Genomic DNA, 16,299 nt, shown 5'->3' with positions numbered 1-16,299 from the left:
TCGCAGAGTTTTTAAATATTTAAATTTTAACTTTAAATTATCGAGTTAACCTAGTTCAATGTAGCATTAAAGATTAGTCAAATAGAATCTCAAAAAACAAACAGATTAATATAAACTTAAACGGAGGTAGTACTAGTTTGCAGAATTAATGATTTTGAATTCAAAGACCTTTAATTATATTTACTTTCAACAATTATCCTTTTATTGTGCTTAAAAACGTGATACGATTTTTAGGCATGGACTAGACATTACCTTGCTCTTACATATTCGTTACATTCTTTTATTGTTAGACTTTTTCGTAATTTTCATATTTAATTTAGTTGACCTCAACATCCAATTTTTCTTATCCCAACAAAATTAATTTTTTCTAATCCCATCGAATCTGAACTTAAATTTTGAATCCAATTTGATACTCCCTCCGGTCCATTATAATTGATTTTTTAGTCTTTTTGTTGTGATTTATAATATTTGATTTTTTCAGATACCAAGAAGGAATTAACTTCTGTTTTTCTAAGTTGCCCTTGGAGTAAAGAACATAGAAATTTTTGTTATATTTTCCATGAACAAATTAATGTTAATATAGTTATTTTTAAAGTTAATTTTGCTAAAAGGTGAATTTTTTAATATGTGTGAAAACATTCAAAAATTAATTAAAGTGGACAGTGGTATATTAAACGTCCAACTTTTACTGCCGAAAATTTTGAAAGCTTTTTGTATTTACTGCTATTCCGATATGTTATCAATGTGTTCAACTACCGTTTAAGCGTTTAAGCAGTAGATATGAAATTTAAGAGAGAAATAAAGAGTTTACTACCTCAACTATCGGTCCATATTATATATACTAGTAAGGAAGTGCTCGTGCGAGGCACGAGCCCAATCTTAAGAGAATGCCAGGAAATTTTATTTGTTGTCACTCAGATTGATACCGATTATATGAGTACTGTCACGCCCCAACCTCGGGGAGCGCGACTGGCGCTCAGCAGAGTTACTCCGGTCGAGCAAGCCTGTACAGTGCCGTCTATCCAACTCACCCATGAATAACGAGAAAAATACATTTCATTAATTAACACCAAGAGGGTTCATGAACAACACTAATTCCATCACCATTAGTTACTTCATTTATAATGTCTCAAAACACACACACTTTCATAGTTTAAAGTAGAAGATGTAACACACATACAACATTACTATCTTGACTTTCCCAATACCAATACACAATCCACACTATGTCTACGGAGCCTCTAATAGATATAAAAGAGTACAATGATAGTGCCGGCAACAAGGCTTCTGCTATACCTCAAAACATAATACACACAAAACAAAAGATGCACAACTCCGGAATGAAGTGGGGCTCACCAAGTGAGCTGAAAAAAGAGCGTACCGCTATCACTGATCAATGCCCCCTGTTGTGGAACCACCTGCATCCATTAAAGATGCAGCGTCCCCAAAAAAAGGGACGTTAGTATATGTCAAATAATACTAGTATGAAATCCAAAACATTTATTCAAGAACTTGGAAATACAACATGAATATGATGAGTCATAGTAACAATAATAGGGCCTAGATAGCCATAAAAGTCAAAGCAGATTTATTAAGAACTTCCAATAACATTTCAAGTCGAGGGTCCTCTACAACTACCTTTATACAAAGCGGTCTTGCCGCCTCACCCCAATGTATGCGGGTGGAGGTGCAATCACAATACCAGAAACACTTCACAAAGCGGCCCCGCCGGCTCACCCCAATATATATGGGTAGAGGTGTATTCACGATACCACAACTCTACACAAAGCGGCCCCACCGCCTTACCCCCAATGTATGCGGGTGAAAGTGTATTCACAATACTATAACTCTACACAAAGCGGTCCCACCGCCTCACCCCAATGTATGTGGGTGGAGGTGTAACCACAGTGCCACAGCTCGAATTCCAAAATGCTAATAATATGTACAAAAGAGTTCCTTTCCAATCAACCGTTTGGCATCTTTGGCCTTAGTAAGTGTAAATTTATAAGGTTCCATCATATGAGAAATAAGTGCTTAATCACATTGATTTCATACAATACCTTCTTCTCACAAAGGGTATAATATAATTAAGTCACAATAGAGAATCTTTAACACATGAGGGTTCGGACACGTTATGCAATTTGAGAATCGATTTACTAGCTTGAACATCCTACATCAATAGCGTTTCAAGTTCAACTACACATGATAGAATTTTACAAGGATTCGGGAATTTCGATACTAGAAGAAGAGTTTAGCCTTCATACCTCGAAAGAGCTTTTCGTAATGCAATAATAATTTTCCAACACTCCTAAAGATGCCAATCTATAGAGGAGGAAAGAATTACAAGCACGATTAGAGAAATTTGTATGGCAAGGGTTGTTACAACTATGATCCAACCTTTCCCTCAACCACTGTAACAACAAACCCACTCAAGATTTTTCAACAACTTTCCCACAATCTCTATTAGCTCATGCATGTGATAATTCTACCCTTATCACCCATAATCAGCCCCAAACCTGAAATTGAAGAATTGGGGAAAGCGATTCTTACCTTTTTGAAGCTCTAGCAAGTTCCTTTTGATGGAATTCTAAGGTTCAATCAAAGTATAGTAGAGAAATCCTTAGTCCCCCCTTCCCTCTCTCTAGAATAGCTCTCTCCTCTCTCCAAAATGTCAGCTAATCCCCTAAAAATGAACCCTTAGGCTAGATAAATAAAATGGGGGTCAGGTTATAAAATTGGAAAAATAGACCCTCTGAAATCCGGACCTGGCTACAGACCAGGCTAAGCACGCTCTGTAGCGAGCTATAGACCAGGCTTCGCGAGGGATATAGCATAGTCTAGCACGCTACATACCTTGCGCCGCGAGCTCTATATCACTGTCTAGCACGCTACAGACCTGGCTTCGCGAGGTGTATAGCACGGTCTAGCGTGCTACAGACCTGGCTTCACGAGGTATATAGCATGGTCTAGTGTGCTACAGACTTGGCTTCGCCAGGTCGAAATGATTCAACTCCCCAACATGTTGTTCAACCCAAAAAGTCTAAAAATACAATACATTAGCCTACATAGGCACCACGGAACCTTAAATTACTTGCCAAAAATTTACGGGTGTATACGGTCGAAACCGATTTTGGCCTTCGTACGATTGGTTGAGATGAGAACATAATGGACCAAAGAGAGTCTTCATAATATTGAGATGAGATCTGAAGAAGTCACAAACGAGCTTCGAGTTTCAGGGATAAATCAAATACCGAGCTCTAAGTCATTACCGAGCTCGAATCCAAATCGAACTATGATGAGAAGCGATGGAATCGAGCTTAAGAACTGAAGCCAACCAATACCGAGCTCGAGTCAATACCGGACCCCGAGTTAATATCGAGCTCGATCCCACATCAATCTCTAAGCCTAGAAACCGACCGATACCAAGTCCGATCAAGATCGAGCCAAGAGACAAGAGCTGTTACAGCTCACCAAGAAAGGGAATCTCGGCAAAAAATAGGGAAAAGCTGATTTATCATGGGTTCCCCACTATTTATTTTTTATTATATCCAAAGTAGGATCCTCCACTATAAGAGAGATGGTTATTATTTCTGTAAGGGCATCCAACATAAACTCATTAATACATTGTAACTCAAAGACTGTGGATACATTCCCATATGAAGAGATTATCCTTTTGAGCTTCATACATAATTTCATTTTTGCTTGTTCGCAAATCATCTTCCTTTCAACTCAGTTTGTATCTTTTCTTTATAATCAATATTCGATATTTCTACTTATTCTTAGGATTTGTGTCAAGTTATACCACATACCTTTAGAACTACATACAAATTCAACTCTATCCGTTTTTCGGATCAACAACGGGGCCTTACAAGTACCTTATTTTAGAAGTTAAATAAATATACATCATATGCCAGAATTTACTTCTCCTTTTTCTTTTTCATTTGAGTTATAAAAAATTAAATATTCGTTGCATATTTGTAGTTGGTTTGGAATGGTTTGTTCGAAGGAATATTAAGAACACAATTGTTGAGCTTGATTGGTAAAGAAGGCAAAGTGCATCTATTGGTCTTTGAAGTTATGGATTGAATTTAATAATCAAGAATTATTGTGATAGGTATTAGAAGGTTGGATATTAAATTAAGACTGGTTTGGACCAATTTGATCACTTTTGAACAAAAAATGTGTTCACAAATATTTTTTGTGCAAGTCATCTAGATTTGGGTATAATTGATACCGAAGTTGTGACATAATTTGTATTGGAGCTTTAATGATGCGTTGGACTCATGACAAGTCTTACTTATCTGAATATTTTACTATTCACTAGGACTCGCAGCCAAGTTTTGACCCAAAAGATCTAAATTCTGTCTGCAAGCTCTTATTTATACAATTCAAAAACTTAAAATAGTAGCATAAAAATCGCCTAATTGTGCAAATCAAAAGAGAATGCTACTCTAAAAAATTTAAATTTTGCATATTTGTAATTTAAACTTCTATGTTCCTTTATGTTTATAACTTTTTCACATACTCATCTTAAGGTAAAATCTTTTTTAACTTATTGGTATATTGATAGTTTCTGCAATACTGAACTTAAATTTGTCAAATTTTACCAAAAATTCAAATGCGATATAAACTTCTATTGTTTTAAATTTAGTAATGTATCTTTATACTCTTTAATGTTTGTAATTATTTTTAATATACACTTAAATAATTTAATATAATATCGTATTCAGAATTTCTCTCTAATTCTATGAAATGTTAGTTTATAATAGGCTTAAGAAAGTACTGAACAAAAAAATAATATTTACTATTTCTAAAGAAGTACATTTAAATGTGATGTGTTGAAAAGAGCGAAGAGTTGCTTAATTATATTTTTATAAATAAGAATACATGCTTAAATTTTTTTCTTTTTTATATGGTTGATATTAATCACTAATGAATCAAGACCAAATAGATAATGTATTCCATGAAGGGGTGTATGACAAAATTTGACTATATGATCCATGTTTAGCTATAACAACATAATTCTCTTCAGTTTTCAAAGAATGATAATAACATAATATAGATAATATGACATATGACGGTCATATTATCTAATTTTTGTTTCATATTTTTAATATAGTAATAATCTCCTTTTATTAACTTTATAATTTAATTATAATCGTCTAAATACCTAGATATACATCTAAGTATATGTTTATTGCTTTGTCTTCTTAATATTGCTCTCTTATATTTGTTTGAGGGCTAAGTTTTAACATGAATTCATCTGCTTTAATTTAATTCCTCGGGCAAAGGTATAGATTTTTATTATTTTATTCCCTTTTTAAAAATTGTATAACTACGTCAGTGCCTTCTAGATCCCTACTAAATCTTCTGTCACGACCCAAAATCTAATCATGATCGTGATGGCGCCTATCGTGTTACAAGGCAAGCCTACTTCCCAAAATATTCTACTAAACCGATTATAAGAATTTAATAAACATTTCAACATTTAAATTTTTTATAAACTAAATTAACTCTAAATATAATATAGAAAAATACGGAAACGAGCCCCGAACATCGGGGTATCACTAAGTCATGAGCGTCTAAAACTATAAACTAAGATATATAAACTGTCTAACTGTCCAAAAGAAGAAATGACAAAAGGAGTAACAAGGTCTTGCGGACGCTAGCAGCTACCTTGCAGTCTCCAGAGATAGTCGGCCTAAACTCAACGATCGCCGCGCTCTAACTGACCTGGATCTGCACATAAAGTGCAGGGTGTAGTATGAGTACAACCGACTCAGTAGTAACAGAAATAACTAAGGAACTGAGCAGTAGTGACGAGCTAAGTAAAACAGTCTAATTATTTATTTTCACAATTTAAAAATAAACAGAAATAAACAGGTAAATTCCATAACTCAGTATATGCCACAAAGAAGTTTAACAGACCATCACTCATCACTCGCACTCAACACTCAAAACACTCAACATTCTGCGTTCACTAGGGGTGTGTACAGACTCCGGAGGGGGTCCCAAAGCCCAAGCGCTAAGCACAGACAACTCACGTGCCATCATATCAATACCTGGATCTGCACGGTCAACTCACCTGCTACGCGGACAACTCACACGCTATGGTATCAATACCTGGACCCGCACGGTCAACTCACGTGCTACGCGGACAAATCACGCGCTATGGTATTAATATCCTCACAACTAGGCCCCCGGCCTCACTCAATCAAGTACCTCACAAGCCTCACCATCATCAACAAATAAGGGAACACAGCCCACATCAAGTATCACAGCATATTAGCAAATAATAGAGACTGAGGTAAACATGTATAATAATTTCTATGACCGAGTACAAATAATGTGAGAATGAATAAAGCCTAAGCATGATCTCTAACATGAAGGCAGACAAGTTCAATAACAAGTAACTACGTAAATACAGATGATGGCCATGAGACCTCACGGTACGGACCAAGTCTCAATCCCTCGAGGTATACACCCACACGCCCGTCACCTAGCATGGGTATCACCTCCAAACAGTCACACGATATCCAATTCTCCGGATTTATACCCTCAAAGCAAAAGTTAAAACTGTTACTTACCTTAACAACGTAAAATCCTACTCCGAGATGCCCTCGTCTTTGGAGTCGATCTCCAAAAGCTCAAAATCTAACCATAATCAGATTAATACCATCAACATAGGCTAACGAATCGAATTTCATAATAAAAACTACAAAATATGCCAAAAATTCGAAACCGGTCAAAACCCGGTCCCTGGGTCCATGTCTCGAAATCAGTCAAAAATGGCAGAATAATAAGCCTCGTCCTCTCCCGAGTCTAACCACATAAAATTCATCAAAATCGGAGCTCATTTGTTCAATATGATATCATTTATGCTTGAAGAAACGGCGTCGAAACATAAGAAAAACGAGCGCAACACAACCCAAACGTATCAGAAACTCACTCGAGGCCCTCGGGACCTCAACCAATAATTCCAACAAGTCAGATATCACTACCCGAACTTAGTCAAAACTTTGAAACATCCAAAACAACACCAAAACACTAAATCAACCTCGGATTCAAGCCTAAGAACTTCTAAACCTCCAACTTTCGCCAATTCAAGCCTAATTCTACCACGAACTTCCAAATTACATTCCGTACATACTCCTAAGTCTAAAATCACCCAACAAAGCTAATCGAATCATAAAAATCCACATCCAAATTCGTTTACTCATAAGTCAACTTCCGGTTGACTTTTCTAACTTAACTTTCTAACTAAGAGACAAAGTATTCATTTCACTCCAAAACTACTCCGGACCCAAACCTACCAACTCGATACAACTCAACACCGCTAAACAACACATAAAGAAGTAGGAATGGAGAAACTGGGCTATAACTCTCGGAATGACTGGCCGGGTCGTTACATCCTCCCCCTCTTAAACAAACGTTCATCCTCGAATGTGCCAAGAGTTGTTCTCAATACCATCAAGAACTCTCTCCGAACCCCAATGGCACAAAATCAATCCATCAGGACTGAATCCTTCTAACTCAACCAAGCTACGCAGACCACCAAAAATCCAAGGACATTGCCACAAAACACCTGTAGAACTCATTACCTCATACACACCCAAAGAACTAATTATACCCATTACCATGCCGATCCAACCTACTATCAAGATGTCCTATCTATCCGAGTTCCTTCTGAATTACCTTCAAATTGATACTTTTCCCCGCCATAACACCACAATCCTCAACCCAGACTCACCACACGAGACCCAAGCATAAAACCATACTGCCCTAAGGCTCATAAGCCGATGAATACTCTCTTAAATATCCCCAAAAGTACCACAAGCACGCGCTCACACAATCAACACCTCAGTGCTCAAGCTACAGTCAAAACCCGGCCTCATATCCTCCAGAATGGCCGGACATCAACACACAGAAATCACATCTCGCACCTTATCCAGGGAATCACAAGTCGTCGATGCACAACTGATATCGAGCGCACATGTGCGCATACGAATGCGTGGAAGGAATTCAAAGAGTTACACTTTAAGATGAATCAAAACCGCATGAAAAGAATTCAAGAATGTGAAATTTTACTAAAGGTTCTACAGCCTCTCGAAGATAAGTACAGACGTTTTCGTACCTATCCGCAAGACTCTACTAAACCCGCTCATGACTCGTGAGACCTATGTAACCTACGCTCTGATTCCAACTTGTCAGGATCCAAAATCTAACCATGGTTGATGGCGCCTATCGTGTTACAAGGCAAGCCTACTTACCAAAATATTACTACTAAACCGATTATAAGAATTTAATAAAACATTTCAATATTTAAATTTTTTATAAACTAAATCAACTCTAAATATAATATAGAAAAATACGGAAATGAGCCCCAAACATCGGGGTATCACTAAGTCATGAGCATCTAAAACTATAAACTGAGATATATAAACTGTCTAACTGTCCAAAAGAAGAAATGACAAAAGGAGTAACAAGGTCCTGCGGACGCTAGCAGCTACCTTGCAATCTCCACAGATAGCCGGCCTGCTCACCTGGATCTGCACATAAAGTGCAGGGTATAGTATGAGTACAACTGACTCAGTAGTAACAGAAATAACTAAGGAACTGAGCAGTAGTGACGAACTAAGTAAAACAGTCTAATTATTTATTTTCATAATTTAAAAATAAATAGAAATAAACAGGTAAATTCCATAACTCAGTATATGCCACAAAGAAGTTTAACAGATAAATGTTGCAACAACATAAATAAATACAACCTCACAGCAATGTCACTCCATCACTCATCACTCGCACTTAACACTCAACACTCAAAACACTCAACACTCTGCGCTCACTGGGGGTGTGTACAGACTCCTGAGGGGGTCCCAAAGCCCAAGCGCTAAGCACGGACAACTCACGTGCCATCATATCAATACCTGAATCTGCACGGTCAATTCACGTGCTACGCGGACAACTCACGCGCTATGGTATAAATACCTGGACCCGCACGGTCAACTCAAGTGCTACGCGGACAACTCATGCGCTATGGTATTAATATCCTCACAACCAGACTTTCAACCTCACTCAAGCATGTACCTCACTAGCCTCACCATCATCAACAAATAAGGGAACACAGCCCACATCAAGTATCACAGCATATTAGCAAATAGTAGAGACTGAGTTGAACATGTACAATAATTTCTATGACCGAGTACAAATAATGTGAGCATGAATAACGCCTAAGCACGATCTCTAACATGAAGGCAGACAAGTTCAACAACAAGTAACTACGTAAACACAGATGATGGCCATGAGGCCTCACGTGACGGCCTAAGTCTCAATCCCTCGAGGTATACACCCACACGCCCGTCACTAGCGTGAGTATCACCTCCAAACAGTCACACGATATAAAATTCTCCGGGTTTATACTCTCAAAGCCAAAGTTAAAACTGTTACTTACCTTAACAGCGTAAAATCCTACTCCGGGATGCCCTCGTCTCTGGACTCGATCTCCAAAAGCTCCAAATCTAACCATAATCAGATTAATACCATCAACATAGGCTAACGAATCGAATTCCACAATAAAAACTATAAAATATGCCAAAAATCTGAAACCGGCCAAAACCCGGCCCCCGGTCCCACATATCGAAATCAGTCAAAAATGGAAGAATAATAAACCTAGTCCTCTCTCGAGTCTAACCATATAAAATTCATCAAAATCGGAGCTCATTTGTTCAATATGATATCATTTATGCTTGAAGAAACGGCGTCGAAACATAAGAAAAACGAGCGCAATACAACCCAAACCTATTCAAAACTCACCCGAGGCCCTCGGGACCTCAACCAATAATTCCAACAAGTCATATATCACTACCTGAACTTAGTCAAACCTTCGAAACACCCAAAACAATACCAAAACACCAAATCAACCTCTGATTCAAGCCTAAGAACTTCTAAACTTCCAACTTTCGCCAATTCAAGCCTAATTCTACCACGGACATCCAAATTACATTCCGGACACACTCCTAAGTCTAAAATCACCCAACAAAGCTAATCGAATCATAAAAATCCACATCCGAATTCGCTTACTCATAAGTCAACTTCCGGTTGACTTTTCTAACTTAACTTTCTAACTGAGAGACAAAATATTTATTTCACTCCAAAACTACTCCGGACCCAAACCTACCAACTCGATACAACTCAATACCGCGGAACAACACATAAAGAAGCAGGAATGGGGAAACATGGTTATAACTCTCGGAACGACCGGTCGGATCGTTACATCTTCATTGTTAGGTTAACTCTTCTATAAAGCTTCTTGAAGTTTTCCTCTATTTTTATAAAGTTATTAGCATAATTTAAATATTTATATTAGTATAATTTAAATGTTCTTAAAGTTTTTTGTTATAGTCAACTCTCTCCTATTTTATTAAAAAATCTTTGGAGTACAAATTAGAAGTATTATTCCGATACTACTAATATAATCTATCATGGTAGAAAAAATAATACCTGCAATAATATTACGAACTTTGCACCAAGTATAATCTCAAAGCATTTATTTTGAAATGAAATGAGACAATTTATATTATCAAACAGAAAATTAAGATTAAAAGTTTACACACTTTTGAGATGACATAATTTACCTCCTAGCATTCTCGCGGGCAATGAGTATTATATCATGATTATTGATTTGTAATCTATGGCTTTTGGTTAGAAAAATAATTATACAATTATAAAGTACTATCCTATTAAATGTTTAATAATAATGATATTAATTCCAATTCATATTAGGTCTTTTAAAATATCAAATAATAACACCTCTATGAATCGTGTTTTGTTGTTAGTTGTAGATTTTATTTTTAAATAAAAAAATGTTAATGTTAAAATTTTGTACAAGAGAAAAAGAAAAGAAGCAAAAAAGTGAAAATACGTCCTTCAAGAATTTCATGGGGAAGCTTTCTCTGTTTATTAATTACTCCATATCAAAGAGACGGTAGAATTGGAATATCTGGTCATGGAAAGAGGGCCACGTGTTGGAAATAGTAATACATAAGTACAACAAGCACGGAAGAATCAACCGTTGAAATGGTAGCATATTGAATAAATAGTCAGATGGGCTCACGTTAATTTCCAAAGCTATGCATATCTTAAGAGTGATGAACAATGACATAAGCAAATGGCAATTCTATATAATAACACTCAAAAGTTGATATATCAGCTACAGTAAGATCCCTTTTTGACCAACCATATTATTCCATTGTACTGGGAATGACCATAATATCCTCTTAATGCCAAGCAGACATGTTGATTTCATGATTTGTTGCCTGCTTATTCCCTCTTCTATATAATAAAAAGTAAAGTAATTGGTCACACAAGAATTTTAAAAAAAGACATAATAACTGACCGTAGGGCAATTGTTTTATTAAAGCTTTTGTAATGGCTTTTTTCCTTTGTTGTATTCTAGATGACTGCTGCCGATGCCGAACTCCGTCATTCCTTTTTTCTTTTATTTAACTTTTTTTAAGCAAAATATATAAGATGTACCATATACTTGTTAAGTCATTTTTACACTTAACTTTTATAGTATTCTAATAGCCTCGGATCCAACTCTCCTCCATTTTTAAATCTTTTTATTTCTCCAATTTCGACACTTGTAATAATTAAATATTAATGGATGAGATTTAATTAAATAAAATAAAGCTCTAACCATAGTTAAAATATTTAATTCCTTCTTTTATTTATTCCCAAATAATATTTTTTGCAGTCCCACAATTATAACTACACATTATCTATGATTCTTTCTTTCTTTCTTGTAGTAATTTTCTTTCCAACCAATTCTAGGAGCGTTTTCTTTCGTAGTATTCATATGCAAGTCTAAATGAATCAAATTATCCCAAGGTTTATTGGTACAAATGAATGAGAAACATCCATATGTTAATTTTGAGATGTGACCACAAATCTACCATTGAAAAGCAGAAAGCAAGTCAACAAGAATAATTCAAATCTCTCCAATACATGGTTCTGCTACAAATAAAGTTTAATTTTTCGGTTAAAATTAGATTGAGTTTTTAAATAATTATTTCAATTTTTTTAAAGGATAGAGAACTCCAGCTTAAGGAAAAGAAAATTGTGGAATCGAAGGTAAATTTGCTACGGTAGATTGCAACTTAAATTTTTAAAAGGATTGACATGCATGTTGGGTAAATTCTTTTGGGAATAACTTTTGGTGCCAGAAATGGAGTTTGTAGGAGGGAATGTAGAAATTTCTGAAAATTATATATGGAATATTTATTACGTAACTATGGTTAATGTCTTATTTTAGTTAATCTAGACCGATAATTTTAAAATGGTATAGGTGTCTCCTATCCAAGTAAGAACTTGGGGAAATGAAGGTACTAGGAAATGGAGAGGAGTCAAATCCCTAATACCTCTTATTCTTATCCAAAATTAATTTAATATCACCCTGTAAAGCATAATATCACTTTCATGTTGTGAGGTGCTTCACATGCACGTGCCTCATCAGTGCCATATGAGAAATATAATAATTTATGCTTTTTTTTTTAACTATTGTTTCTTCTTTCTTTTCGCTCACACATTTTTCTTTTTTTTTTCTTTAACTTCCATACCTACCACCAAATTTTCATTAACACCGGTGACACCATCAGTGCCCCTACTGCCACCTTCGCCACCAATTTTACCAGCCATCACCAAAGCCGTCGCTGCCACCAATTCTACCGGCCACCGCCAAATCTACACTATCAATACAACTAGCCACCACCATTATTTTACCAACCACCATTAAATGCACCATTATCGATCTTATCAATCATCACCAATTTCAGTAAACCTATAACTAAACTCCTACTATAGCTATCACCATATTCAAGGGGAGGTGTCATAGTGTATGTTATTTGCTGATGACATAGTTTTGATAGACGAAACGCGAAGCGGCGTGAACGAGAGGCTGGAGGTTTGGAGACAGGCCCTTGAGTCCAAGGATTGTAAGTTGAGCAGGACTAAGACGGAATATCTTGAGTGCAAGTTCAGTGCCGAGCCGAGGGAAACAGACATGGACGTTAGGCTTGGATTACAGGTCATTCCCAAGAGAGACAGTTTCAAGTACCTTGGGTTGGTTATCCAGGGGGATGGGGAGATCGACGAGAATGTCACACACCGTATAGGGGTGAGGTGGATAAAATGGAGGTTAGGATCTAGAGTCTTGTGTGACAAGAAAGTGCCACCCCTACTCAAAGGTAAATTTTATAGAGTTGTGGATAGACTGGCCATGTTGTATAGGGCTGAGTGTTGGCCAGTTAAGAACTCACATATCTAGAAGATGAAAGTAGTAGAAATAAGGATGTTGAGATAGATGTAGGGGCACACTAGGATGGATAAGATTAGAAATGAAGATATTCGGAAGAAGGTGGGAGTGGCTCCTATAGATGACAAGATGAGGGAAGCGAGGTTCAGATAGTTCGGGCACGTACATAGAAAAATCCCAGATGTCGCGGTAAGGAGGTGAGAGCGGTTGGAATTGGTAAGTATGAGGAGAGGTAGAGGGCAGTCTAAGAAGTATTGAGGAGAGGTGATCAAGCGCAATGTGGCAAGGCTTCAGATCTTCAAGGACATGGCTATAACGATCCGACTAGTTGTTTTAAGAGTATTAGCCCCGAACCTTTATTTACCATAATTACGGTATCTATACCGTGTGTTCATTATTTGTTTTTGGTGAAAGGGCCAAGAGGATAATGGTAGAGGCACCCTTTGGAAAGAAAACATACATATATATATACTTTCAGTTTCTATGTCAAATCAATGAATATAACACGTCTTTTATGTACTGTTACCAATTTACTTTAGCAAATATAACACGTGCATGGCTATTGGAGTATAGGTTTAGGATTCTAAGAGTTAGTTTTGTGAATTTGATACAACATTTTTAGTCTCCTTAGTCATGTTAGAAGGAAACAAAATTGCATTATATAGAGCAGAATTTACAGAATTAAGTGCACAAAGTAAATAATTGCCTGAAATTATGATAACAATGTCGTAAAATATGGTAAATATATATAAGATTCTTGTCTTCGATCCCAAACCATTAAAGCCCTTTGCTATAGGCACACTGAATTTGAGGTTCCAAAGATTTTTATGTATATAAGATTTTGCTAAATTACTACTACATGCTAGCGATATTCATAAAGGTGTAGTCAAACTTCATGCCATTTGATATATACCAAGCATTATTTACTACGCAGTTATCTAGTAGTAGTTTTTAAGGCATAGAATGAGCTCTAAAATAAAAATCACGAGCGTGGAGTGGCGACGGCTAAAAGGGGGAACTTCCTTCTAACAGTAATTCCAGCAGCTTCCTCCACGTCCAAATCCTCATGCTTAACTCCTTTTGGTAGCGAGAAATCAAAATAGAACATTAATCTTGCCAATGCTAGCTCATTCACAAACTTAGCAAAAGTGATGCCAGGGCAACCCCTCCGACCTGCACCGAATGGAATTAACTCGAAATGTAAGCCTTTGTAATCTATGGAAGTATCCAAGAATCTTTCAGGTTGAAACTCCTCTGGATTTTCCCAAAGGTTTGGATCTCTTGAGATTGCCCATGGACAAACGAGGACTTGAGTCCCTGCAGCTATATCGTAGCCCAAAACCTTTGCATCCTTAATTGCTTCTCGAGGTAGAAGTGGCACTGGAGAGTGTAGCCTGGAACTCTCCTTAACTGCTGCTCTTAAATACGGCATTTTCTCTAAGTCATCCTCTGTTACCTCTGTCTTCCCTTGAGTCACTTGTCTCACCTCATCTCTCAACTTATTCAATGTTTTTGGATTTCTTAAGAGCTCGTTCATTGTCCACTCTAGAAGCGTGGAAGTTGTATCTGTTCCCGCAGCAAACATATCCTGCATCAAACAATTAATTAGCACATGTAAATCAAATACAATATATAGTTTTCTCTTTCAGTTTAATTTGTTCGTTTAGAGGGTAATTATATGCTCCTTCCATTTCAAATTAGATCATGACTTAGTTTGACTCGACACGAAATTTATGAAAAATTTTATTTTTTGAAAGTTGTGTTCTTAGAAGTTTAAGGGGTAAATGTTTTGTGGGGGCATGACATTTATGTGATTATAAATGCTTCTCATCAAGAGTAAAATGAGTAAAATGAAAGTTTAAAGTTGAATGCCAGTGATATATATATACACATACCATGATAATAGCTTTGATTGCATCCATTTCGACTTGAAAACCAGCCTTGTTTTCTTTGTGAACCTGCAATAATATATCCACGAAGTCTGCCCCTTCAGCTTCAGTGTCTGATTTCTTATTTCCTCCGTGTTCCTCAATCACATCCTCCAAAAATGCATCAAACTCTTTCGCCACTTTATCCACTTTGGCATTCAAACCATTGAAACGATTCATCCATGCAAGCCACGGCATGTAATCTCCGATGTTAAAAACTCCCAACAATTCCACAAACTCTAACAGCAAAGACTTGAATTTCCTCCCTTCTTCCCCATCACAATACTTCCTTCCTAAGGCCACCCTGCAAACTATGTCGTTAGTCATGGAAACGAACAGCTCCGTTAAATCGACTTCTGAATTTGGCGATTCCCTAATCCTCTGGAGAAGAAGAGAAGTCTCTTCTTCCCTTATCTTTCGAAAAGACTGGACTCTTTTGTTGTTCAAAAGCTGAAGCATGCAAATGCTTCTGGCATTCCTCCAGTAATCCCCATATGGGGTGAAGGCAACGTCCTTTGGGCCGAAGAAAAGCTTGCTAGGAATGGTTGAAATGGGTTTGTTTGCAAAAGACAAATCTTGGGTTTTCATGATTTCGGAAGCAGCTTCAGCTGATGAAGCGATAAGCACAGGTACGCTACCGAATTGAAGCATCATCATGGGACCATGTTCATTTGATAGTTTTTGTAGAGAACGGTGAGGTTGAAAACCCAGTTTGTGAAAGTGACCGATTAACGGAAGCTTTGAAGGAGATGGTGGAGAATTTTTCTTTGTTTTCGATGAGGGCAAATATGATTTGAAAAGAAAAAACAGAAGTAGAAAGAATGAAATAACCGCAAAGACCGACATCTTTTAGTCTTTGTTTTATAATATGGTGATTGTATGCACTCGAGATTTCCTTTTATACAAGCAAAATATTAGGTATGCAGAAGATTCAAGTTTGCTATGTTTGAACTTTGACGGATATGTATTCTTTATTATAATAATAAAAATATATAAGAGAGGCAACTCTTAAGTAAGTGCATGCCATCTTAAATTTGGTAAATTAAATATGTGATTGTC

The 16,299-nt window shown here is 36.7% G+C and overlaps 1 protein-coding gene across 1 annotated transcript; it reads right to left on the bottom strand.

The window, feature by feature from the left end:
• Positions 1-14,007: 14,007 nt before the first annotated feature.
• Positions 14,008-16,093, bottom strand: LOC104089326 (cytochrome P450 736A117-like). Its single transcript, XM_009594189.1, has 2 exons — positions 15,208-16,093; positions 14,008-14,900 (listed from the first exon to the last, which is right to left on the bottom strand). Exons 1-2 carry the CDS (start codon positions 16,084-16,086, stop codon positions 14,295-14,297), a joined length of 1,485 nt encoding a protein of 494 aa, XP_009592484.1. The 5' UTR covers positions 16,087-16,093; the 3' UTR covers positions 14,008-14,294.
• Positions 16,094-16,299: the final 206 nt, after the last annotated feature.

The sequence above is a fragment of the Nicotiana tomentosiformis genome, chromosome 10 (genome assembly GCF_000390325.3).
Source record: "Nicotiana tomentosiformis chromosome 10, ASM39032v3, whole genome shotgun sequence".
Lineage (NCBI taxonomy): Eukaryota > Viridiplantae > Streptophyta > Magnoliopsida > Solanales > Solanaceae > Nicotiana > Nicotiana tomentosiformis.
This window is presented reverse-complemented; position numbering and strand designations above follow the sequence as displayed.

Coding starts and splice junctions, on each gene's coding strand:
- LOC104089326 (XM_009594189.1), bottom strand. CDS start 16,086: ATGTCGGTCTTTGCGGTTATTTCATTCTTTCTACTTCTGTTTTTTCTT. Junction 14,901..15,207: donor CAATCAAAGCTATTATCATG/GTATGTGTATAT, acceptor TGTTTGATGCAG/GATATGTTTGCTGCGGGAAC.